Source organism: Macadamia integrifolia, unplaced genomic scaffold (assembly GCF_013358625.1).
Source record: "Macadamia integrifolia cultivar HAES 741 unplaced genomic scaffold, SCU_Mint_v3 scaffold_227A, whole genome shotgun sequence".
Lineage (NCBI taxonomy): Eukaryota > Viridiplantae > Streptophyta > Magnoliopsida > Proteales > Proteaceae > Macadamia > Macadamia integrifolia.
In genome coordinates this window covers 43,060-67,602 of record NW_024870650.1, presented here as the reverse complement: position 1 = coordinate 67,602, position 24,543 = coordinate 43,060, and the positions used below count along the sequence as shown (strand labels likewise).

The following is a 24,543-nucleotide window of genomic DNA, read 5'->3' as shown; positions in this document are numbered from 1 at the left end:
TTAAGTTGCTCCTATGCCCTTAAACTTAACTAGTAAATAAATAGATAAGAGGTTTATGTCGTTACAATGTATGCCCTGACTGCTTCATCCAATGCTCTCCCTCCCACTCTCTTCCTCATGTTCTGTGTTTATAATTTCTCTGATAGGTTTTATAATAAAAATATTTATTTATTTTTTCTTTTGTAGTTCAGTGAGGGATATAAAGGTGAATCACAGTCAGAAAAGAATTTTTTTTATTTTAATTTTCATGTGCTTTTCTATCCCCAATTTATTTTTCTTTACAAACCTAACCATTGGTGCAGTTGAAATCTAAATGTCGACAAAGAAGAACATGAAGAAGAAAAGTTATAGTAGAATGATGTGTGAGAGAGTATTGGCCTACTCTCACCTATATTGATTCACATAACCAATAACAAAAGGGAAATTACGTACCAACCCCCATGCTAATATAAGGAGCTAAGGGAGGTAGAAAGGTAAAAAATTAAAAGAACAATACAACATAATATGTCCCAGTACCCAAAGTACCCTTATTACATGAAATATATTAGCTGCCTTATCTGTTCCTTTCCACCATCCCATTCTTACTCTCTAAGACTGTCCTCATGTTATAGTCTACAAGTATCAGTGTAGTTATTCAGATGGAAAATATTTGTTGGTTGTATTATGTATGGATAATGGATCTCTACCATGGTGCTAACAGGCCCATAGCCATCACAATGTCTATCCTGAGGCAGGCTGTTTTCGCACTATTAATGTGGACTTGACTATTCAAAGAGGAAATTATATGATGGTCATATTATTTCAGGTTCCAGCCAAACCAAACTACAGTTTGGTTTTTTACTTTGGTGCTGACCGGCCTATAAGGAAAGAATCTTTATTGGGTAGATTTGTGGATGGGACTGATATATTCCGGAATGCAAGATTTAAACTTATCCCAAGTATTGTAGAGGTAAGTAGTACTTTGACCATCTTATTGATCAAGAGCTGGAAAGATTGAGTAGCTTTCTTATGTTTTATATCCAACTTTTTTTTTTCTATTGCATTTTATTGGGTCATGCAGGGATATTGGATGGTCAAGCGTGCAGTTGGTACAAAAGCTTGCCTGTTGGGGAAAGCAGTTACATGCAAGTACCTCAGACAAGATAATTTTCTGGAGGTAACTGTCATCTCTATTTACTTCCAGCATCATCTAGTTCAGTACCTCCTGGTTTGGTGCTTTTTTAGTCTTTATGCATATTTATATTTTGTTTATATTAGTGTACATGCCCTCATGGTTCTCAAGTTGTTTGATTTTATTCTTGAGTCGTTGTTGAGTAGTTTGAATGTTATAGATGTTTAGGAATAGGGAGTTAGAAAAAATTTCTTGAGTTTCTCAAGTCATTCAAGTAGAAGTCCTAATTAGGAAAAAAGTTTCTTCAACAATTTTTTGTTTGAAGCCTTCCTATCCCAAATTTGGGCTGGAGTTATGCAATTGACTATCTACATTTCTGTCAGATAAGGCTGAGTTTGGTGTTGTACAGTTCTATCGAACCCCATTTTAAGTAGAATTACCTTAGTCACATAGCCATTACCCATATCAACTAGGTTAATTTCCTGAAGACTATACCACCATTATTTTTGAAGAATTATTTTGATTTTCTTTTGAAAGCCTAATTGTTGATGCAAATTTTTCTTTTAAATGTGAAACATAGTCCCTATGACAATCCATCACTAGATATTCAATAACTCACTCATCACTTGCTCCCTGGTTTCTTTTTCCTGGTTTCTTATGCCCACCTCCTAATTGTCACTGAAGATGCTTAAGATCATAATCTTCTTTGTCCTTATCTTCCCTTGGATGTTTGATAAAGTTAGCATTGTAGTGCACATGGACAAGTTTTAAGAACTATTATGTCCTGACTCCTGAGTAGTTACACTGCTTAGAATGAAAACGAAATGTATTATAGTTTCTCTGATGGCTCAAAACTGATTTCATCGAAGGCACTATAATGAGTTTCATGAGGACTCCTGCTAGTGGATATTAAAAATAGAAGTGATCTCTATGACTAGAGACCGGGAAGTTCCTTTTGGCTCTGCGTCTGGTTTCAAGTAAAATGAAGGGCAGTGAAATTGAAGCATAAGTAAAACTTCTACAATCATAACTAACTCAAAAAACTGACTAAACCTATTCCCTCATAAGCTAGAATTCTCCTACTCGAAGGCCAACACTCTTCTAGGAGCCCTTTCCAAACCGAAAAGGATAAAGAACAAGCAAAGAACAAATAATTGACATCATCAATAGCATTCCAACAAAGGCAACAAGATAAGGAGGTAGGGATTGCCAGTGAATGAGGAAGGATTACGTTAGGAGACAGTTGGAGAAGGCCCACCAAAAAGTGAAGTTGTGTTGGGAATTTTACCTTTAAACCAAACCAAATTGCACTTAGGAGGCAAAGGGCCACGAGCTCTGATGAGGTCTTATGCCGACTTAGAACTAAAGGTCCCATAAGAAGAAGGGGACCAAACAACAATATTGTAAATCAGTATATTATGCAGCAGGGGCATACTTGTCCACTCGACTATAACCGACTTTAATTAAGTGAGTCGGTTATGATTGGGGATATTATTGTAATCTCTCTTACTCATATACAAGAGCTTGGCTGCTGGTCCAAGCATTATAATCCTAAACAATTCTATTAACATGGTATCAAAACCTAATATATGATCTAGGTTACAGAAAACCTTCCCCTCCTCTATCTCCTCTATCGCCTGCATCACCTCTCTCTTTCTCTCGATCTGTATATCTCTTATTCTTTTGTTTGTTCTCTTCTTTCTCAAGGGGCAGTATTAATGAGGTGACCCATGGATCTAGTTTCCGCCCTACACCTTACCTTAAACAAAGAATGAAGTTTTTTTCTGGATAAATGGTTGTTGCTCCCTTCTGCGATTTTGGAATCTTCACCTTTTGAGGATCAACTTCTTCTCTCTTTGAAGATCGAGTATTCTCTTATTAATGATCAAGACCTGCATTTGTTGGGCTGCATCTATCATCATCTACAAAAAAAATTGAAGACCTTATAATCCCTACGATTTCACCTTTTTAGGGATTTTTCCAAAACATTGACAAAAATCAATTTGGGATCATCCCTTCTCAGACATATCTTATTTTTTTAGGAAATTTTTCCCATACCCAGAGCCCAGAGGAGCACTCAATCCAAATTTCAGCCTTTTCTGACAAGTATTTCTTGAGAAATTAAAAATCTCCATCTCAAACTCAATTTTGGAAAAATCAATCTGTTTTTTATTTTTTTATTTTTTTATTTTTATGGGGGGGTGTTTTGCCTACATCGATTTGCACACTCTGCTGACTCTGTTTATTTGGTTTTATCATCATGTCTAAGTCTTTGAGATGACTATTGCTACCTTAGGATTTGAAGGAGACACTCGAAATGATTACCTAGCTTTTGCAGCAATCTCCATCAAGTTGATGGAACCAATTACCTAATCTGGTCTCGATCAACCTACCTATATATTGCTAGTCGTGGACTCATTGGACACATCACTACGGTCTACAAAGACGCCCTCTTCCACTGGTTCGTCTCTGGAATAATGGATCTCTACTAACTCTCTGGTAATGTCTTTTTTGCTCGATTCTATGCAACCATCATTGCTAGAGGTGATTTGTTATTGGATTCTGCCTCTCAAATATGGACAGTTGCAAAAGAAACACATGTTCAAGTTGGGAATGATGCCCAGGTGTATGAATTACGGAAGAAAATCCATGACACAACCCAGGAGTTATCTATCTCTCAGTATTATGCAGAGCTTCACAATCTGTGTTAGGAGCTTGATCACTTTGTCAATTATAAACCCACCATTGCTACAGATATTGCTGCCTATCGTAAGCATGTTGATAAAATTCAGGTTACGATTTTTTGGCTGGATTAAATATGGAATTATGATCAAATCAAAGTCCAAGTTCTCAATCGATCTCCTTTTCCTACACTAGAGCAACCATATGCATGGTCAATAAGAAAGTCGTCATTCTGCCATGCTTCATACTCAAGACCACAGATCGATCTGGTCTACAGACTACCACTAATTCTATCAATTTCGTTGGATCTACTCGCATTAGTGATTCCTCTAAGGAGGTTATGAAATAGCCATGGCATACAAAGGCCACTTGATAGAAGCTGCATGGTAAGCCAGCTGATTTTGAGGCCAAATGTGGCCATGGGAAACCCAAGAGCAAGGCAAACCACACTGAGACTGTTATTTCTCCCACTTCAACTGATATTGGTCTTTCTTAGGAAGAACTACAGGCTTTCCATTGAATGTTGAAGGCCTCATCTACTGCCACTACACCTGCCTCTGCATCAACCTCTATCCTTTTAGGTTCCAATTTTTCCCATTTAGGTGTCCCTTTCGGTGTCACTATGCATCAGTTGTTTCCAATCCTTGGATCATAGACTTCTGTGCTATTGACCACATGACTAGTTCTTCCGATCTTTTTCATCAATATTCTCCCTCTTCAGGCAAAAACAAAGTTCAAGTAGCAAATGGGTCCCTCTCTTCTGTATTTAAGAAGGGTTCTATTTGTTGCTTTACATCCCTTACCTTATCATATGTTTTAAATATTCCTAAATTCACCAGCAATCTCCTTTCCATTAGTAGTTTAACCATAGATTTAAATTGCAAAGTAACCTTTTTTCCATCCCACTCTATTTTTCAGGATCTAGTGATAGGGAAGACGATTTGATGTGGTAAAAAAGTGCATGGTGGTCTCTATTTTCTTGAAGATGGTTCTCTTACTCCTACTCCATTACCTTCTCAGTTACATTAGCTCAACTCGGCTTATTCGGATCTTTATCAATGGCACTGCCGATTGGGTCGTCCTCTAGGGACTTCGTCATATGTTTCATTAGTTCAAAATTGTAATAAATATGTTTTTTTTTTTTTTTTTTTTTTTTTTTTTTTTTTTTTTTGAGGCTTGCATTTTGGCCAAACAAACTCGTTTGACGTATTTCCCTTCAAAAAAAAAGAAGTGATTCTCTTTTCCATATAGTACATACTGATGTGTGGGGTCCCTTTCGTTGCACTTTGATTTTTAGTAATAGATGGTTCGTAACCTTTATAGACTGCCATTCACGCACTATGTGGGTTTACATAATGCAATATAAAATTGAAGTGTTCCGTTGTTTTCATCTCTTCCATAAGATGGTTTAGACCCGGTATAATGCCACTGTGAAAATCCTTCGCAGTGATAACAACAAAGAATACATGGAGGATCAGCTCCAAAACTGTTTGGCTGACAATTGAATCACTCACCATACCAGTTGTGTCAACACTCCTGCTCAAAATGGAATGGCAGAAAGGAAGAATTTCCATCTCTTAGAAGTTTCTTGAGCACTGATGTTTGCCTGTCATGTTCCTGCTCACTATTGAAGTGATGTTGTCCTTACTGCTGCCTACCTCATCAATCGTATGCCCACCCAGATCTTGGATTCCTGTGCTCCTATTTACGTTTAACAAGGTTCATCCTCTTCTATTGTTTCCCCCAAAGATTTTGGCTGTGTCCATGGTTCGAAATCTCGTCGAGATCTCGGAAATTTTGGCTTTTTTTTTTTTTGTCAAAACAAAACGTATTACGAATTAGTTGTTGTACATTGTTTCGGCCAAAATTTCAATATCTCGACTGAGATTTCAGTATCATCTCGGCGAGATATCGAAATGCTACAAACCACATAATATAAATACATGCTCTCAGTGAGACAATCAAATCGCCTGTCTCAACTATTTCGGTTATATCTCGGTTCCAGCTGTAATTTTTTACACAAATCACTCCTATTGGAGTCTAATTAGCCACATCATTATACATTTTGACTTCCAAATCTCTCCTCCAACAAGGTCTACACATTCCAAGCTTAGTGAAGGTAAAGTTCTTTCCCTAAAACTTTTTTTTTATGACTAAATAAATTCATTACCAAGAGGAAGAATATACAAGGGGGGAAGACTAGATGAAGCTAGCCAAACAAAGCGACCAAACCAAATAAAACAAAGTAAGATCCAGAATCGGATCAACAAGCAAGAAAAACCCAGCTAAACCAAGAAGAAGCTAGCCAAACAAAGAGACCAGACCAAAGTTTTTTTTTTTTTTTGAAATAGTATATAAATACATGTTGGATGCTTCTAAATTTTTATATGTTAGACATTAGAGGCTGATCTATGACCTCACGGAGTCAAAAATTTTTTTTTTGGTACATAAATATTTTTTTTTATTTTTTTGGTTTAAAATTTCATTTTCCATTAACATAAACTGTTACTTTTTATAGTAAATATACCTTGATGATGTCAAATATATATATGTTACTCACCATTGCCTGTTCTACAACTCTATCACAGTGAAAATTTTTTTCAGCAGGTAATTATTTATTTTAATTTTTAAAAAAACTAGAAAAATATATTAATAGTTGAAAAATATTTTTAAAAATATGGAAAAATATTTTGTTTTGATTTTAAAAATAAAATAAAAATAGGAGATTAATATTAAAGTGTTTTGAAACATACATGATGCTTGTTAAGCTATACTAGGGGTGTCAATTCTGAGCCCGCACCGGTACACACGATCGAGCCTAACTCATTTACGGCCCGACCTGGACCGTCCCATTTAATAAATGTGTCAAGCCCAAGCCCGACACGTTTATTAAACGGGAGTTCATAGTATAAGTAGCTAGCCAGTCGGGCGCCCGACCAAACCGGCACGTTTATAAGCCAGACTTGAACCAACTCGTAGCCCGACCCATCCCGACCCCTTTAATACTATATAAAATTCCTATTTTGCCACTACTAGTAGGAACCTAATTAAATTTACTTACCCTTTGCTTTGTAATAGGATTTTATTTAATTAACCTTTGTTTTGTAAGTTGTAATGGTCATAATTTCTTCTTTTTTTTAAAGAACAACCATAATCTCAGATCACTTCTCTTATTGATTAAAGACTTGTGTCACATATTTCTAGGCCTTCAACCCACTTAAAAAAATAATTTTATGGTAGGCACCTTTAAAACCCGTTTAGAGTTAACTAGGTCCGTAGCCCAGTTAAGGCCCAATTAAGACCCGTTTAAGGAAGCCTGATTAAAGCCCAACACCGACCAGTCAGATTATAAACCATACCATGCCCCCTAAAGCTAGGCCCGTTTACTTAAATGGGCATTTATGGTGCAAGGCTTCCAAGTGGTCAAGCTCGATTAGGTCTAATCGAGACCGGCCTGGCCCGACCGATTGACACCCCTATGCTATACCATATTTGATTTTATTGTATAATGCCATTAAAATATTTTTTTAAATTGATTAAAAAATTATTTTATACAAAAAAAATATATAAGTAGCTACCATATATTTTTTACTTAATAATGATATTCTTTTTTCTATGTATCAGCTCTGGGGTGATATAAATGGCTAATAGAGGAGGCGATGAGGAAGGAGGGAGAAGAGGGAGAGAAGGTGGGAGACGTGATAGTAGTCGGGATAGTAGTCGTGATAGTGGGAGATTGTATGAAAACACGAAGTGCCTATTAATGGAGATAAGAGGAAAACTTCGTGTAACTACTGTCACAAGAAGTTTATGGGTGATGGTGCTATAAGACTTAAGCAACATTTGGTTGAAAATTCCCTAGATGTGGCTAAATGCAGGGAAGTGCCTAATCATATTGCTAAGGTCATAGCTGAAGACATGAAGGGAGGGAATAAAAGGAAAGCGGCAAAGGAAAAGGCGAGGATTGAGTTTGAGGAGGTAATACATGCTCCCATGCATCGTTATAATAATAATAGTGACGATGATAGTGATGACCCTATTTATGTGCTTGATGACATAGAAACTGAGCAAGAGACTAGAAAATGGCGGCAGGGGCAAGCATTGAGCAGATAAAGTCTTCGTGAGGAGGAAAGATGTAGACAGAGTAGAGGAGTTGGTCCATCTAAAGCAGGGGATAGTGGATCTTCACAGCCTCCTCTTCCATTTAGGAGATCACAGAGTACAAGGGCAGCCCCACCTCCACCTCTACCTCCAATGGTACCACCTCGTGTGAACCCTGTTCTACAATAGGATCCACAGGAAAAAGGTCAGCAAACAACATAAGATAAAGGGGATGTGGTCTAATATGAAAGCTTCTGTTGGGGAGGTTGTGTCTTAGTGGATGTTATTTCATAGCATCCCGGCAAATGCCACTACAGGTCCCTATTATCAGCCGATGCTTGATGTTATTGCTGAGGCCGATCCAAGTATAAAGGGGCCCACTACATATGAGGTGATGAGTGTATATTTGCCTCAGGAGAAGAGGAAATTGAAAGCATATATTGATGAGTTAAAAGTTTTGTGGGAGAGCTACGGGGTTACCATAATGTGTGATGGTTGGATAGGGCCCACGAGAAAGTCCATCATCAATTTTATGGTTTATTGTGATTATAGAACCATTTTCCTGAAGTCTGTTGATGCATCCAAGGAAAGAAAGGATGCCAAACATATTTACAAGCTTTTAAAGGAGGTTGTGGAAGAAGTTAGGATATAGAATGTTGTTCAGACTATGACTGACAATAGAAGCAACTACAAGAAGGCCGGACAGAAGATGGTGAACAACCTCAGATTCCAACTATTTTGGACTCCGTATGCAGCATACTGCATTGACCTAATGTTGAAGGACATGGGGAAAATGAAAATTGTGAAGATTGTGGTTGAAAGGGCAAGGCAAGTGAGCACATTTGTCTATAATCATGGATTTTCATTGAACCTATTAAGGGAGAAGTGCGAGGGTGACTTGGTCAGGCCTGCTCTCACAAGATGACCAACTATATTGCACTCCAAAGTTTTGAATCCAAAAAAGTTGGTCTTTAACCCATGTTCGCATCTGAGGAGAGGTATGGTTGGAGGGAAGCGGGATCACCTGGCAGTAGGGAGGCACAACCAACCATTTCATCAGAGGAGTTTTGGACATAATTGGGTCAAGTGGTGAAAATCTTGGCATCAATTGTTGGTGTGTTGAAGATGGTGGATTCTTTTTTTAAACCCACCTTGCTAAGCTTGTATGCTGATGTTGCAATGATGAAGGAACATGTCTATGCTGCGAACCCACGTGGAAGTAAGAAATTTGTGGAAATAATAGAAGAACGTTGGGAGCGCCAGCTCAAGCATCCGTTGCATAAGGCTGGTAAGCAAGGCTAAAGACATTCTTTTATATGAGAAAAATGCATTAATGTTAACATTGACAATAATATGTTTTATCAAATTTCAGCATACTATTTAAACCCCAAGTATCAGTACACCCATAGACTTACATTGGATCTGGATCTTCTGGAAGCAGTGATGAAGCAGTGAAGCAGGTGGTTACCAAGTTGCAATCAAACCCCGATCTACAAGCCAAAGCCAATACTGAGGTGATTTTTGTGGTACTATAGGAATCTAAATATCTGTACAATTGTTGTTAACTAGGGTGCTATTTGTAAATTTGTTATAGACGAAAGAATTTAGGGATGCATTAGGTAGCTTTGGAGCCCACATCGTATTCGCGGGTCGTATGAGTACTGATGTTGGTATGAAATCCAAATTTTAGTATGTTACTTATCCAAGTGTTAAGTGTTTTGAAACGAAAATAATCTTTTACACTCGTAATTTGTAATGCAGCTGAATGGTGGGTGTTGTATAGTGGTTCGACACCGGAACTAAGAAAAATTACCATCAAAGTACTCTCCCAGAGATGGTCTGCATTTGGTTATGAAAGAAATTGGAGTACATTTTCACTCATCCACTCGAAAAGGCAGAATAGATTGGGTTCGCAACGTCTCTCTAACAAAGATTCTCTGACTTAGTGTATATGCACTATAATATGAGACTAAGGATGCAGCACATACGCATGGGTATGGAGAATGATAGGGGCCAGATCGAGCTAGCTGATGTTTTCCAAATTGACTCAATAAAGAGGATCCTTAGTAGATTGGGTGATGGATAGAGGCAAGCCTTGATGGATCAGCCGGGAGGTAGGCTAGACCCTTATGTAGTGCTAGAGATGGCGGTCGATGTTGATGATTATATGGCTACAGAGGGAAGGATACATTCACAGCCCCCCCGACCGTTCGAGCCTGCATCTGGTAGAGATGAATCAAATAAAGATGATGATTGGTCCATTTCATCGGGTGGTCATACCCACACCCAAACACAAACACAGACACATGATGGTACACTGCTAGTGATGGTGATGGTGATAGTGATGGTGATGGTGATGATGATGACGATGATGGTGATGGTGGTGGAGGTGGTGATAGATTTGAGGGAGTTCAAGAGTAGTATGAATAAGGCGAGCTAAAGCCTCAGTCGAAGCCAGTGAGATTCCCTGAGGAGAGTCAGTTTTAGTATGCCACATAAGATATTGATCACAATACACGTCCATCAGGTGGAGGGAGGAGTTCAGGTTACATTAGAGGGCCTCATCGCCAATTCGATGGAGATGGGCAGCGAGATTGTATGGATGTTGATAGTCTATCTACTTCTATTGGCAGAATGAGTTTGAGTGGAGGGGATAGTCATCCTCAGTGAGAGTAGAGGGAGTGGATAATGGCGTGCCCCATCATTTACTTGAGAGAGCACCTGGTCAGAGTATCATGGATCTTATGGTCAATTCACCGGGATAGGGCATACATCTAGTTCATCCATTCCTGGTACTGAGTCTACTGACTATGGCTCCCAGACCCAGTCACATGGTGGTGGCTTTGTGGACAGTTTATTCTCATACCCAACCAACCCGTACATATTGTCGGAACCATCAATTGGCAGTAGCTCATGGCGGGTTCTTCTTCTTCATACTATGGTGGTGATACATACCCTCGGATAGGTTACCTTCAGTATATAGATGACTCAGTCTTTTTGGCAGTTGTGGAGGACTACATTCGATTCTTCTCTTAGACTATGATGTGGCATGCATTTGTGGTGCAATCAGAGGAAAATGCACGTCGACTCCATCGTGTTGGGCGTGGAATGCATCCAGGCTGTCATAGTTCTTTCCAGTAGATACTAGATAGTCATTATGATTACTGTTGTACTGCTGTGTAACTAATATACTAAGTGGATATTAGGCTTAGAATTTTACTTCAAGACCTTGGTGTTCCTATTTATCTTCTGATGATGTTATACTGTGAAAACGAAACAACGAACGAAACAACGATCATATTTCCCATAATCTAGTACGTACAAAGCATATGGAGATTGATCGACAGTTCATCAAGGAAAAGCTTAGCAATGGACTGATTTGTGTGCCCTTCGTGAAGTCTAGCGATCAGTTGGCTAACATCTTCACTAAGGGGTTGGGACTTGGGGGGAGGAAAGTCTTCCATACTATTTTTTTTAAGTTGGGCATGAGTGACATCTATACTCAACTTGAAGGGGAGTGTAGGATTAGTATATTATGTCGTAGGGTCAAGTTGTCCACTCCACCATAGCCGAATCTAATTAAATGAATCGGCTATGGTTGGGGATATCATTTTAATCTCTCCCTAATATTTGATTATAAATAAAGAGCCCGGCTGCTGGTCCAAGCATTGCAGTCCTAAACATTTGTTAACAAATATCTCCAAAACCAATGTGCCTTCTGGGGATGGAAGGACAGATTGCAATAAAAAAGGGGAGATAAAGGGTGGAGGATCCCAATCACTATGATAAAGAATATCCACAACTAATGAATCCTTACTGAAGCTCATACTATAAATGGCTCTGGCTTATGTCCAACTTTTCAGAAACAAGAAAGATGAAGTTGGCTGAAAATAAGTTAGTTGCCTTAGCACATGAGTGGTGGAGGACCTATGAGAGGTGTATGAGTATATTGAGAGGTTCAAAGAGAAGTGGCCTCTATATGGAGTGACAATCATGTGTGATGGGTAAAGTGGACCGACCAGATTGTCCATCATCAACTTCTTTATATATTGTGAAGGCCGGACGGTCTTCTACAAGTCTGTCATTACATCTAATAATATCAAGGATGCAACTTATTTGTATAAGTTAATGGATGAGGTTGTGGAGGACATAAAGGAATAATAACATCCAGATACTGACTAAAAATGCAGAAAATTTCAAAAAGGCCGGTTACATGCTTATGTTGAAGAGGCATCTATTTTGGACACCGTGTGCAGCCCAATGTATTGATTTGATATTCAAGGGCATTGGAGATATGCTGAAGGTGCAAGAGGTGGTTGCTGATGTAAGGAAGATCACCAACTTTATCTATCATCACAATTAGGTATTGGCATTGATGAAGAGGCACACAAAGTGGATTTAATGAGGCCTGTAGCCACATGATTTGGCACAAATTATACTGCACTTAATAGCCTATGTTCCCAAAAGGAAGGTCTACTTCAAATGTTCACCTCTTTCGAGTTATTAACTAGTAGTAGTTTTGCAAGGTTTGAAATTAGGAGAAACGTTCAAGACCTTCTCACCTTTGCAAAGCTTTGGGAAAGGTTGTGTGACACCCAAGAAAATGGAAAGTGTACTGGACCCGCCTAGAGATGGGTGAGGTATCCCCACCAAGAGACGGCAAGTATGGGGGTTTGGAAGATCGTGAGGGTGTACAAACTTTAGTCCTACATTGCCTAGTGGGAGGTTGCTGGACTAGTTGATAACATCTAGCCTCCTTAACATGGCACAATGCGTTTTAAAGCCTTGAGGCCCATAGGCTAAAAGAGCTGGGGCGTTACAGGGTTGGTGGATCGACTTTATTATAATGCCACTCTTTTGTCTTCTTAGAGAGGTTGATGGGCATAAAAAGCAAACTATGGATAAGATGATTGATGGCATAGAAGTACGGAGGAAGAAGATATATAATGACAATCCAACATCAAACAAGAAGTTTTTTAAAATTCTAGAAGACCAATGGGAAAGGATGTTGGTTCACACTGTTCATAATATCTAAACAATTCATAAAACCATATTAGTATCTTTGTTCATTTAACTAACTTCAAGATCTCTCTCATTCGCCTGGGAAGGTAATTTCATAACTCCTCCTTAAGTAGATTACTTAGGTTTCATTTTGAACACATACTATTTACTTATTAGTATCCTAACATCAATTACAAACCATGTGCAGCATAGTATTTGAATCTGGAGGTTCAATAAATAACAATAAAATAGGGTATAGACCGAATATGTACAATTGTTAATAGATTGGAGCCAGATATTGACAAGGCCAAGCTGCCATGGATGAGGTTAGTAATACATTGTCTAATGTTTAATAGATTGAGACATGGATTGTATTAACAAACACTAGAGTGGCTAACTATTGTTTTAATACCTCTCTAGGTAAAGTACTTTCGGTAGGCCTTTCGTCGATTTGCCAATCTAATAACCATCTGGGCTATAGAACAACATAACACCCTAGTAAGTTAGATTTAATAATTTATTATGTTATTTAACATGGTTTCAAACTTCTAATATTATTCTGAATGTTTCAAACTCTTAATATTGGAATTATCATTATGCAACTGATTAGTGGCTCAACTATAGGGGGTGGTGCTCCACACTTAAAGACAATTGCAATTCGAGTTTATCCCTAAAGGCATCGTCAAGTGCCTGGAAAGTAACTAAAGTACCTTCCGGTCAATACACACCAAACTCTGCAATCATCTCAATTATGCAAAATTGAAGAAGTTAGTGTATATGCATTGTAATATGAAGTTGAAGATGAAATACTTAGAGTTGAAGAGTGTAGGGGATGACATAAATGCAACTAAATCACCATCAACCACATACTTGATGAAGAAGATCCAATTAGAGCATGGATTGTGAACACTGATAGGGTAATGGTGATGGATCAATTAAGTGAGGATCAGAAAACAACCACACTTGATCTAGTGATTGAGAACATCATTAGACAAATGGATGATGATGAAACACAAGCAACAACATATACACAAGTACAAGGCCCAGAGGATGCCAATATCTCTGATGATCATCTAATTAAGAGGGCTAGGTCATGTGCTTAGTATAGAGGAACCCAATAGGATAGTGATGATGATGAAGGCGGTGACAGTGATGGTGACGGTGACGGTGATGGTGATATGGTGATGGTGATGGTGATGGTGGTGTTACTACTACTGCTACTGATAATGATGATGATGATGTTGGTGGTGGTGGTAGTCTTGTTGGGGTTTCACAATCTTATGAAGGATGATGCAATTCACATGTAAGGCAGGGTACACATACAACCCGAGATGAGAATTATGACAGTCAGAAAGGTAAGCATCCCCTCAATCCAAATTACAGTGGTGTGCTTATGTGGGGCATGGAATCACTGAGCACAAGTTCAGATCATGTTGGTGCTTCATCAGGCCCTGGACAATATGCTCTCCAGGTGCTTCTTCAGGCTGTGGACATGGGGCTTCTTCGGGGTATGGAAGTTATGGACACAGCCATGCATAACCACAACTCAATACTTTACTGGCATTGGCCACTTCAGAGCAGTAGACGTGATTCTACTGAGTGGGAGACACATTGCTGTAATTATTTAAACAGGGGTCAATATTATGCTTATGTTCAATCAGTGCAAAACATCATCCTAGTCACTCCTATTCCTGAGGACCCTTCCAACTATGAGTTTGAACCATCCCAACACTCTTTATGGCAATAGACTATTACTATATGTAAGAAACATCATCCTTTATAACAGTTTCAATTGAATGCATTTGTCTCATATGTGTGTGTGCTTGCATATGCGGGGGAGTGTCGATATAAATTGTTGTATGCCCTTCTAACAGCTCGAGATTTTGGGATAAGCAGCTGTAACATCTTTTATGCGCGCAAATATATGATGGCAGTGTGTCAAGGTCTGGCTAGGTTTATCCACCAACCTGCCTAAATTAGAACAATTAATGGGACAAAAAAAACTTACTATAAGTAATGTAAACAGGATGTTCTACAGACATAAATTGGGATTTACTAAACTCTCAACAGAAACAATGCAGGTACTAAAAAGACTAAACTAACATAAAACCCTAAATAACCTTGCAAAAGTCCAAAACTAAAAGAGTAATAATGTGACTGCATGTCTTGGCATCTCCCATGCCAAGCCAATGGGCACACGGGAGGGAGTGCCTCATTTAGTATATAGGGGGGCCCACATGGTCCAGGAGGAAAGATGTCAGTGCCAAGGAGGAGAGATATTGTGAGAGGGAGTGTACTACCAGTAGTGTGTACATCATATTCCCAAAACTTTAGCTTCCTATGAATGGTGAACAGGATAAACTAAAGATAATAAATAGTGCGAAAAAATAATTAAATAAATCATCTTAAAAGATCACAACTACAATAGCAGCTCTATAAACAAAAATACAATCATCTTCAGTGTCCTGATAGATGAAAACAAGCCAAAGAGTGATCCTTTGGGGTACCAGCTTCTTGACTAGCCTGGTTCTGCATTACTTGGGGATTTAAAGTATCAATTTTTCTTCTTTTTAAACTTTGCATCCTGAGGATATAAAAGAGAAGGGATTCTTTTGACAAGATTTGGAATTCCATCTACCTCGATGTCTCCTCCAAGCTTTCTTTGGTCCTTGGTCACCATGTTGTGGACTCCCCTAGGAACCAGCTTATTATTGGTTCCTGGGGTTTACATTCATCTCTTTTGTCTCCCCACTTTGGTTTTGCTTTGCTCCCCTCGGAGCCTTGATTTTCTCCTTTGGGGCCTTGTATATCCCCCCCCCTTTTCTCCCTTGTTTTTATATTTATTATTCACCCAAAAAAATAAGAGAAGGGATTTTCAGCAGCTCAAAAGTATTAAATCAAAAGACAGCTCAAAGTTCCAGGCTTCCAGCTAAGGAAATGATGCATCAGACTATCACTCAGTCTCAGTGGGAATGAGGATTGAGGACAAGATTAAGACTCCATTAAGTCAACTTCCTGCTGATTATTTTTTACTCCTATTGCAGTCAAAATAGAGGCAAATGCCAACAAGTGCACCGAAGGTGAGGACACTAGAAGTGAAAATATGCATCAATTTATTTGTTACTCCTCTCCCTCACTTTTTTTTTTTTTTTTTTTTTTTTTTATAAATAATAAAAATAGATTATCATTCAGACAACTGAAGTTTTATGGTTGGACAAAATGGGGGAAACAGAGAGCATAAGTGCGGATAATAATGAGGTTCTAACATACAGGATGAGAAAGAAACTGGAGATTACTTTGAGACAAGTAAAAGATGGCTATAGGAGTTATTTAGAGTCTTCTAGGTAGGTGGTTGTCTTTGCAGCTGGGGGGAGCTGAGGGGTTCATAGTCTTGGTATAGGTGGTGACTGTTGTCTTTTCATTAGATATACTATATTCTTGTTTACCTTTGGGTTTCCTTCTCCTTTCAGCAAATTTCTTGCTTTGAATTACATGTATGTCTCAGTTGCTTTTTATTTGGTGAATTTTTTGCTGCGGGCAGAGAGAGGGAACCAGATGCATTGCTGCTCATTAGCTGGTGCAGTTCTATGTCTGTGTACTTACTACTAAGGCTTGTGTTATGAGATAAATTTTAATTCAACACCTTACTCATTGCTTTAGTCTGGTACATGCTCCATAATTTCTAGAATCCTGAAGAAAATCCATTTCATGCAGATTGATGTGGATATTGGCTCGTCATCTGTTGCAAGGAGTATAATTGGCTTGGTCCTTGGATACATTACAAGCATAGTAGTTGATCTTGGAATTTTACTTGAGGTTTGTTCGCTTCTAATTTCTGTATTTGGTGAAAGTTTTCTCATTTCTGTGTTAATAATGTTGCTTTGAATTATTATTGTCATATTTTTGTCTCTTGGCTTTTTCTTGTTAACATTTAGTACTTGTGTTTCTGAAGCAAAACACCACAAATAGTGGAGATCTAATGGTTTTGAGAGTATAATGGTTAAGGGGGAGGACAAAGAAAAGTCATCAGCCTTGGTTATTTGGCTTTACCAAAAACTCTGTTATGATTTATGAATCACATTAATAAAGCATCTAATTTAGTATTCTGATATAGAAAATCACTAATTTTGTCCTTCAACTACACTAATAGACTTGGCTGTTCCAGAAACTTCACTATAGGTTGTCTGTTTTCATGTAAAAATGGGAAAGGAAATTTTTTCCTGTAAAATAGGATAATTCATAGTTTGTTTTAAAATAAGAAACTTTTACATAGAAAAAAGATTGTATGTAAAAAATGTCATTTGCATGGAAAATGTTATGATGAAACAAACAAGGCTTATATTAAAAATCTGATTTTCCAAGGCCCTTTTAAGTGAAATGGAGGGGGGGAGTTGGATAGGCTAAACATGTCCTAAATTTTATATGTGGAAGCACGCTTTCACTTTTTCCTTCTACACTCGAATACTAATTATTCAAGCCCATAATATCTCGGAGGCAAGTTCCAAAATGACAAACTCCGCCCCTAGATTCTAGAATTCATCACCAAATCTAATCAAAGCATGCCTGTTGATATACATTATTATTTCTGTTACTTAAAATCTCGAACTATTAGGATAAGCAGTTCTAAAAGGTAACAAAGCAAGGGAGGTTGATTGTCTGATCCCTACGAAATGCAGCAATGTTCTCCAACATATTCTCCCCTCGGTGCCACATGATGGTATTTCCGCGTTAGAATGTGTCACAAGTAGGGCCCTATGTGTACAAGCCTACACGTGTGGGGGTGTTGATTACATTGTTGTTACCCTTAATAGCTCAAGCTTTAAGAATAAACGGTTGTGTAGAAGTTATCAATTGAGGGGTTCACAACATTGTTCACGTGAACAGTGTCATGAATAGTATTCACGGGTATTGTTCACATGAATAGTAACTTTATTATTTTCCTTTTTATGTCCTTTATACCTTTTATGCCCTTGTCATAAACAGTATTCACAGGTTCTTTTTATGTCCAAGAGAACCTGTGTGTTGATGGTCAGGGTAGACCAAGGTTTAGGATGCTCTAGTTTGATGTAGTACTCTTTCTTGTTCGTATTTTGTTTCTTAGGTTCCCTTCCCTACTGATGGCCATGCTAAAGGTGGGGAGTGGGCCAGAGGAAGTTTTTGTTTTAGTTTCTCAGGATTTTCCAGTATGTTGTGTTAATTTCTTTTTCTTTTTATTTTTAATACAAATGATCATGGTTTTTAAGGCGACGGAGGCGTTTGAGGGTCTTTCGGAGCGCCCTAACGATAAGGCGGGCATAAAGCGTCGCCTTATCGACTAAAACGTTCATGTGTAATTTTTTTAGAAAACAAATCTATTTGGCTCAAATCCTAGTTGAATCCTATTACTCAGATGTTAAATAAATATTAAAGGTTTATATTCATACCAATGTAAGATATTCATCAAGAAAACAAATCAATAAAGTGAATAAACTAAGTTCATCAATCATCAATCGTCAATCATATTAACATATAATATAAATACATAATTATGAAACAAAATTATAAATATAAAGAAAATAAGGCATAAAAAATATAAGTATTTATTATACTTACCTCTATGATGCCAAAATGAGTGCCTAAGCCCTAAGGTCATCCACTATATTTCTACTCCTGTCAAAGAAAAATGAAGCTCACCGTTGCCCGAGCAAGCTTACCGCTGCCAGAGCAATATGGTCGCTGGATCAGTGGTTCTTCCTTGTTCCTTGATTCCTTCTCAAAGCCCTTTCTTAAAACCCTTGACAAAATCCAAACCCTGTTTGTGAATCGTGTTTTTATTTTGTTTGTTTTGGTTATTTTTGGTGGAGTAAAGCTGATCCCATACATCTCAAGTGTTAAAAAAACCATACACCTACCAATAAAAAATCTATATTTGGAATCTTCATAAAGTAATTTTAAAATGTATTTAAAAAAAAAAAAAAAAAACCCCATAAGGTGCCACTTCACATAAGGCGGAGCACTGCCTTACCATCTCTAGACTGCATCAGCGCCAAGGCGTTACTAAGGCTTCGCCTTACCAGCACCTTAAAAACTATGCAAATGATCTTTTAGCGAGAAAAAAAAATGCCCTTGTCAAGGTTTTGATATAATTATATATTGAATGAAGTGGGCAGACTAAACCCTAAGATTGTGACTCCCAAGAGTTACAACAATTTCTCTCACCTCTTTCTCCTTCCTCCTTTTCTTCTCCTTTTATTATTTGCATGGTATCTGAGCAGATCAAAGATCCTTAGGTGCTGCTACGCTTTCACCTTAAGATCTTGTTCACCTTCTTCTAATCACAGATCTGATTTGTGGTTTTTCTAGGTTCTTGGTTTGAAGTGGTACCATATGTTGTTATTTGGTTGGTTTTAGTGACAAGATCATGAAGAAACTGAAGAATTAGGTCTCTTTTGTGGTAGTCGTTGTTTAATGGAGTGAAGATTGAAGTCAGCTTTCAGGAATCTATTTCAGTTTCAGGTTTCAGAATCGAATTTTTATCAATTTTTTGTTTCAGGGTTTCTCTCTGAATCTATTTGGCTTCCCTTTTTGTGGATAGTGGTTGGTGCATATAGGTCTTCACTCCATCTAGTATCATATTCTGGTTGAGTTATCTTTCTTCCCTATTGAATTCTGATTACTTTGTGAAAGATGGCTGATGCAACGGCTGATGCAACGGCTGATGCAAAGAATGTTGTGATTAAGGTGGTGTCTTCGTCCTCCAATCGGATCACTGAAAAGAAACTGGAAGGTATTTCTAAGTTTCAGCAAAGGAAGAAAATTGTTCAGTTGGTGTTAACTAGCCATGAGCAACAGAGTCACTTGACAAAGACAAAGCCTGCTGGTGATGCATCATGGGACACCATTGATGCACATATTTTGGGACAGATGTTGAATTCTACAGAGAGTTATATTGTTTAAGTTTATAACACATATTAATACTGTGAAGGAATTGTGGGAATATGTAAATATTTTATATTCAGGACAGAACAATCTCTCCTGTATCTATGAGTTGTCACAGGAATTTTATCGGTCTGATCGAAAGGGTCATCCTTTGACCCAATACTTTGATGATTTTAAGAGGGTGTATGAAGAGTTGAACTCTCTACTTCCTATTAGTTCTTATGTGCAACAAGTGCATAACCAGCGAGACCCAAGAACAATCTCTCCTATAGCGTGCATTTGTTCACATTTTGATTTCTCTTGCTGCTTCTCACCATTGGCCCTTGTTCCAATTAGATGTTAAAAATGTGTTCCTACATGTTGATCTCCATGAGGAAGTTTATATGGAGCAACCTCCGGGTTTTGTTGCTCAAGGGGAGTCTGGTATGGTGTGCAAGCTCAAGAAGTCTTTATATAGCTTGAAGCAGTCTCCTCGAGCATGGATTGGTCAATTCACTGAAGTTGTTCTAGATTTTGGGCTGACACAGTGTGGCAGTGATCATTCAGTGCTTTATTGGCAATAGTGCAGGGAGAATATTTCTCATAGTGTATATTGATGATATTGTGATTATAAGAGATGACTCTGTAGGTGTTGAGAGTTTGAAACTACACTTGCATCAAAATTTTCAAACTAAAGATAAAGGAAGGTTTTTGGGTGTTAAGGTAGTTCAATCAAGCAAAGGCATTTCACTTTCACAGTAAAAGTATGTTTTTAATTTACTTTTTGAAACAGGGATGTTAGGATTCAAACCTATAGATACTCTAGGATTCTAATATGAAACTTACAGGTGATGGTGGTGATGTTCTAGATGATCATAAGAAATATTAGATATTAGTTGGGAAGTTTAACTGTTTGATTGTGACTCGACTTGATATTTTCTTTCTTGTTAGTGTTGTGAGCATTTTTTAAAGTATTGGTACGTATCATACCGTATTGGCCAATAAGTATCTGTATCTACCCTTACCGATACGATACATGGAATTTTTAAAATCCTTTTGTATCGATATGTACTGATACACACCGATACGATACAATAAGCACCGATACTCTATGGAAAATTATATCACGGTGAAATGTACGTTTCGGTATGTATCGGTGCATATCGGTATGTATCGGTCAATATGATGCACTATGGTCATATAATGGCCAAGATGGGTCATTTTTCAGAGGAAAAAACACGATTTTTGAGGGGTTTTTGTTCCAAATTTGCTGCCAACCATTTTTCTCCCTAACTATAGTGGAAATCAAGGTTGGGAACAAGAATTTTACATTTATGGGACAACTATAGACCTTAGATTCTTAGTGCAATACTCTCAATTTAGTGTTTATGCATAATACATTTTCTTTTTATTTATGCATAATACATGTTATATATAGTTTTTTTTAACTATTTTCTATGCAAAAGTGTATAAAAAGTGTTTCCTATCCATTTATATACATATCTTAGTGTATCTCCTATACGATACCCTCCGATACGTATCTAAATTTTGGCTGACCAATACCGATACTTTAATCCTTGGATGTCATTATTTGTATTCTAGGCATCTCAATAAGGATCTAGACCGTGATCTGGTGTACTTTGATCATAGATATGGACGTATTGAAGGTTTTCGTGATGCTGATTGGCTGGATCTCCTGTTGATAGATGGTCAACTACTGGTTATTGATATTTGTTGGAGGAAATCTTGTGTCTTGAAAGAGCAAGAAATAGACTGTGGTGTCAAGTGCGAAGCTGACTATCGAGGCATGGCACATGTCGCATGCAAGTTAATGTGGGTAAAGCAACTATTGACAGAGCTTGGGTTTTCCCATATGTCTCCCATGCAGTTGTGGTGATAAACAAGCTACTATTCATGTTGCGTTGAATCTTGTGTTTCACGAGAGAACGAAACACATTGAGTTAGATTGCCACGTTTTTTCGGAAAAAGCTGTAACAAGGGATTATTTCTACAGGTTACATTCGGATATGGGAACAACTTGTAGATTTGTTTACTAAGAGAATTGATTACATTTGTAACAAACTGGACATGATTAATATCTATGCTCCAGCTTGAGGGGGAGTGTTATAAGTTAGCAATTAGGGGGTTCATAGCACTGTTCAAGTAAACAGTGTCGTTAACAGTATTCACAGGTATTGTTCATGTGAGCAGTAACTTTATTATTTTCCTTTTTATGCCTTTCATGCCCTTGTCAGGGTGTTGTCGTGATTTTATATTGACTGAAGTGAGAATCTCAACCCTAAGGTTGTGACGCCCAAGAGTTACAACTTCCTCTCCTCTCTCCCTCCTCCTTTTCCTCTCCTTTTCCTCTCGTTTTATTATTTACAGGTTTTAACCTTGTTGCTTATTTGTGCTCTAATATGTTCCACTAAATCCATTTCCTTTCATTTTTGCCCTCAACATCTTCATGCCACTGAAACTTTCTATTTTGATTTTGTTTTTCTACTGCCATCATTCTAGTCCATATGGTATCCAAGTTTCCTATATTAAAAACAATTCCCTGTAGTCAATTCATATGCCTATGTGCACCACCTGCCCACAGTTCAAATGCTAAATGTGCAATCCGCATGAATTTATAGTGTGATCCCAGCTGTGACAAAGTTCTCCAGCCAGTAATTTTGATCTCTTGTTGTCATAGTCAACATCAGCCATCTCATCTTTCATAGGTTGATGCATACCAGTAGGAGACAGCCGAGAGAGACAGATGGGTATGCGAAAATATAAAAACAACATATGATCAGTATATTCATCATAAGCTTATACATCTTTAAGTTTTGTTTTATCTTTCCAAGTTGCTGGGTTGATTCAATGTGTTAGACCCCGTAATCCTTTGGCTCTGAAGAGCTGAAGATCCAACTCAGTAAGTAAATATTTTCTTTCAAAATTCAAGTTCCTCAAAATCCAAGCCCTCTTCATCCTCGTTGCAGTTCTTGAAGCTGGCATAAGTTTGGTTTGGTATTTATTTCTTCTGTTTAGGACCTTGTAATCTAAAAAAGGATTAATCTTAATTTAGAAGGATTTGAAGGTGGGATGTTATAGGGACACAATTGTTTGGAATGTATGAAGCTTTAAAAGTTTCAAATAAATTTGTAACTTAAAAAATAAAACATGTACTTTTCATGTAAGTGCTTACCATGGTTGTTGGGGTTCGGATTGTGAAACAGACATTGGATTTTTGTATCTCAACTCAAGCCCACCCTGACGTAGTAGTTTTCTTGGACTGGAAACAATAATTTCAACCATCGTTGTCAAGGCGACCCAAGGTGGGGGAGGGGTGCCTAGGTGTAGCCAAGGCAATAAGGCGTCCTAGTGTTTTTTTTTTTTTCCCTTACCCCATATATTTAGTACTAACAAAGCATAAACATCATAAGTACATTAAAATTCAATTAAAGAAACCAACATTTACATAAAAATTAGCATCCATTAGTTATAAAACTGATCGATTGTTCACAACAAACCAACGTCAAAACCAGTAGTAAAATATAAATTGAACAAAAAATAAACTATGTTAGTATAATTTAAAAAACACAAAAGAGCATTGGGTGCCCATCCAACCACCTAGGCAGACTAAAGAGTCCTAGGCAATGCCCGGGTGGCAGCCTTGGCCTTACATACTGTAAGGCAAGGCATCGCCTTGACACCCTGAAGGCACCTAGACACCTAGTCAACACCTTGACAACTACGATTTCAACTAAATGGACACAAATGTGCAACCTGCATGGGTTTGTGGAATCGATGCTTAAGAGCACTTGTTTTGCAGGCTAAGGAAGAGGACGAGCTGCCTGAGTACATTCTTGGTACAGTTCAATTAAATCGTGTGAAGCTCAATTCTGCTAAACCTTTTGAGGTTTGAGGTTCTCACATGGCCATTGTCATTGTTTCTTCTTTTCTATTTTTTGGCTTTGGGAATGTATTTCATTTGGGTTCTATTATTTTTTTCCGATGCTTCTTTGGGAAGCTTGTAATGAATCTCTCATGATTTTAATTGACCGAACCATGAAAATTCACAAGTATTTGAAGAACTACTACATCAGTTCTACATCAAAACATCTTGTATGCTATTATAGTAGAGAGAAAGATAGAAGGTAATGATTCAATAGGTGCTACAGAAAATGTCTGGCAAATATCACTCTTGAGTTACTCATAGAAGATCCTATTCCCCTCCCCCCTCCAAAAAAAAAAGAGTACTTGAACTTAATGTTCCTGGGCAGAAATTTAAGGCGGCAGTAATTTTCTTTGAGAGGCATCATGTATTATTAGTTTTGCTTTTTTTTCTGGTTGGTGATGTAGATAGTTATTTCTTTTTATAAGAATAAGTTTCCTTGTCTTACCATTTATGCATCACTTCACCCTACAATGGCACCCATATTTATGTGCACAGGGGAATGGATATGCGCCAATTGGTATAGGTGTAGTAAGCTTTTAATTTTCAGATCAATAGTAGTTTGGAGGAACTCTAAAGAAATGATAAAGGTGCATTACTAATAGCAGCGGAAAATATATTTAGGGAGAAAGAATGCTACATGTCTAACGTTCTCCACGCCCAGACACAACGTTCTGTTTTCAGGGGCTTCGAAATGTCTGGGTGGAGAACGCAGACGGATAGCATTCCTCCAGGAAATCCTATTGAAAGCACCAGGCACCTAGAGTGCTCTGGAGGCATTTGACATCAGGTAGAAATGGGTCTCTAG

At 37.9% G+C, this 24,543-nt stretch overlaps 1 protein-coding gene across 3 annotated transcripts; it reads left to right on the top strand.

Annotated features, from left to right (window-relative positions):
• Positions 1-761: 761 nt before the first annotated feature.
• LOC122071448 (protein ENHANCED DISEASE RESISTANCE 2-like) lies at positions 762-24,187 on the top strand. 3 transcript variants are annotated; one of them, XM_042635804.1, is made up of 4 exons: positions 762-949; positions 1,061-1,156; positions 16,610-16,711; positions 21,443-22,117. In XM_042635804.1, exons 1-4 carry the CDS (start codon positions 785-787, stop codon positions 21,455-21,457), a joined length of 378 nt encoding a protein of 125 aa, XP_042491738.1. In that variant the 5' UTR covers positions 762-784; the 3' UTR covers positions 21,458-22,117. The 3 variants fall into 3 exon arrangements, with proteins under 3 accessions (XP_042491738.1, XP_042491739.1, XP_042491737.1); XM_042635805.1 differs by having other exon boundaries at positions 763-949; positions 21,395-22,118; XM_042635803.1 differs by lacking the exon at positions 21,443-22,117 and adding an exon at positions 23,613-24,187 and having other exon boundaries at positions 770-949.
• The last annotated feature ends 356 nt before the right edge of the window (positions 24,188-24,543 follow it).

Coding starts and splice junctions, on each gene's coding strand:
- LOC122071448 (XM_042635803.1), top strand. CDS start 785: ATGATGGTCATATTATTTCAGGTTCCAGCCAAACCAAACTACAGTTTG. Junction 950..1,060: donor TTATCCCAAGTATTGTAGAG/GTAAGTAGTACT, acceptor TGGGTCATGCAG/GGATATTGGATGGTCAAGCG. Junction 16,712..23,612: donor ATCTTGGAATTTTACTTGAG/GTTTGTTCGCTT, acceptor CTTGTTTTGCAG/GCTAAGGAAGAGGACGAGCT.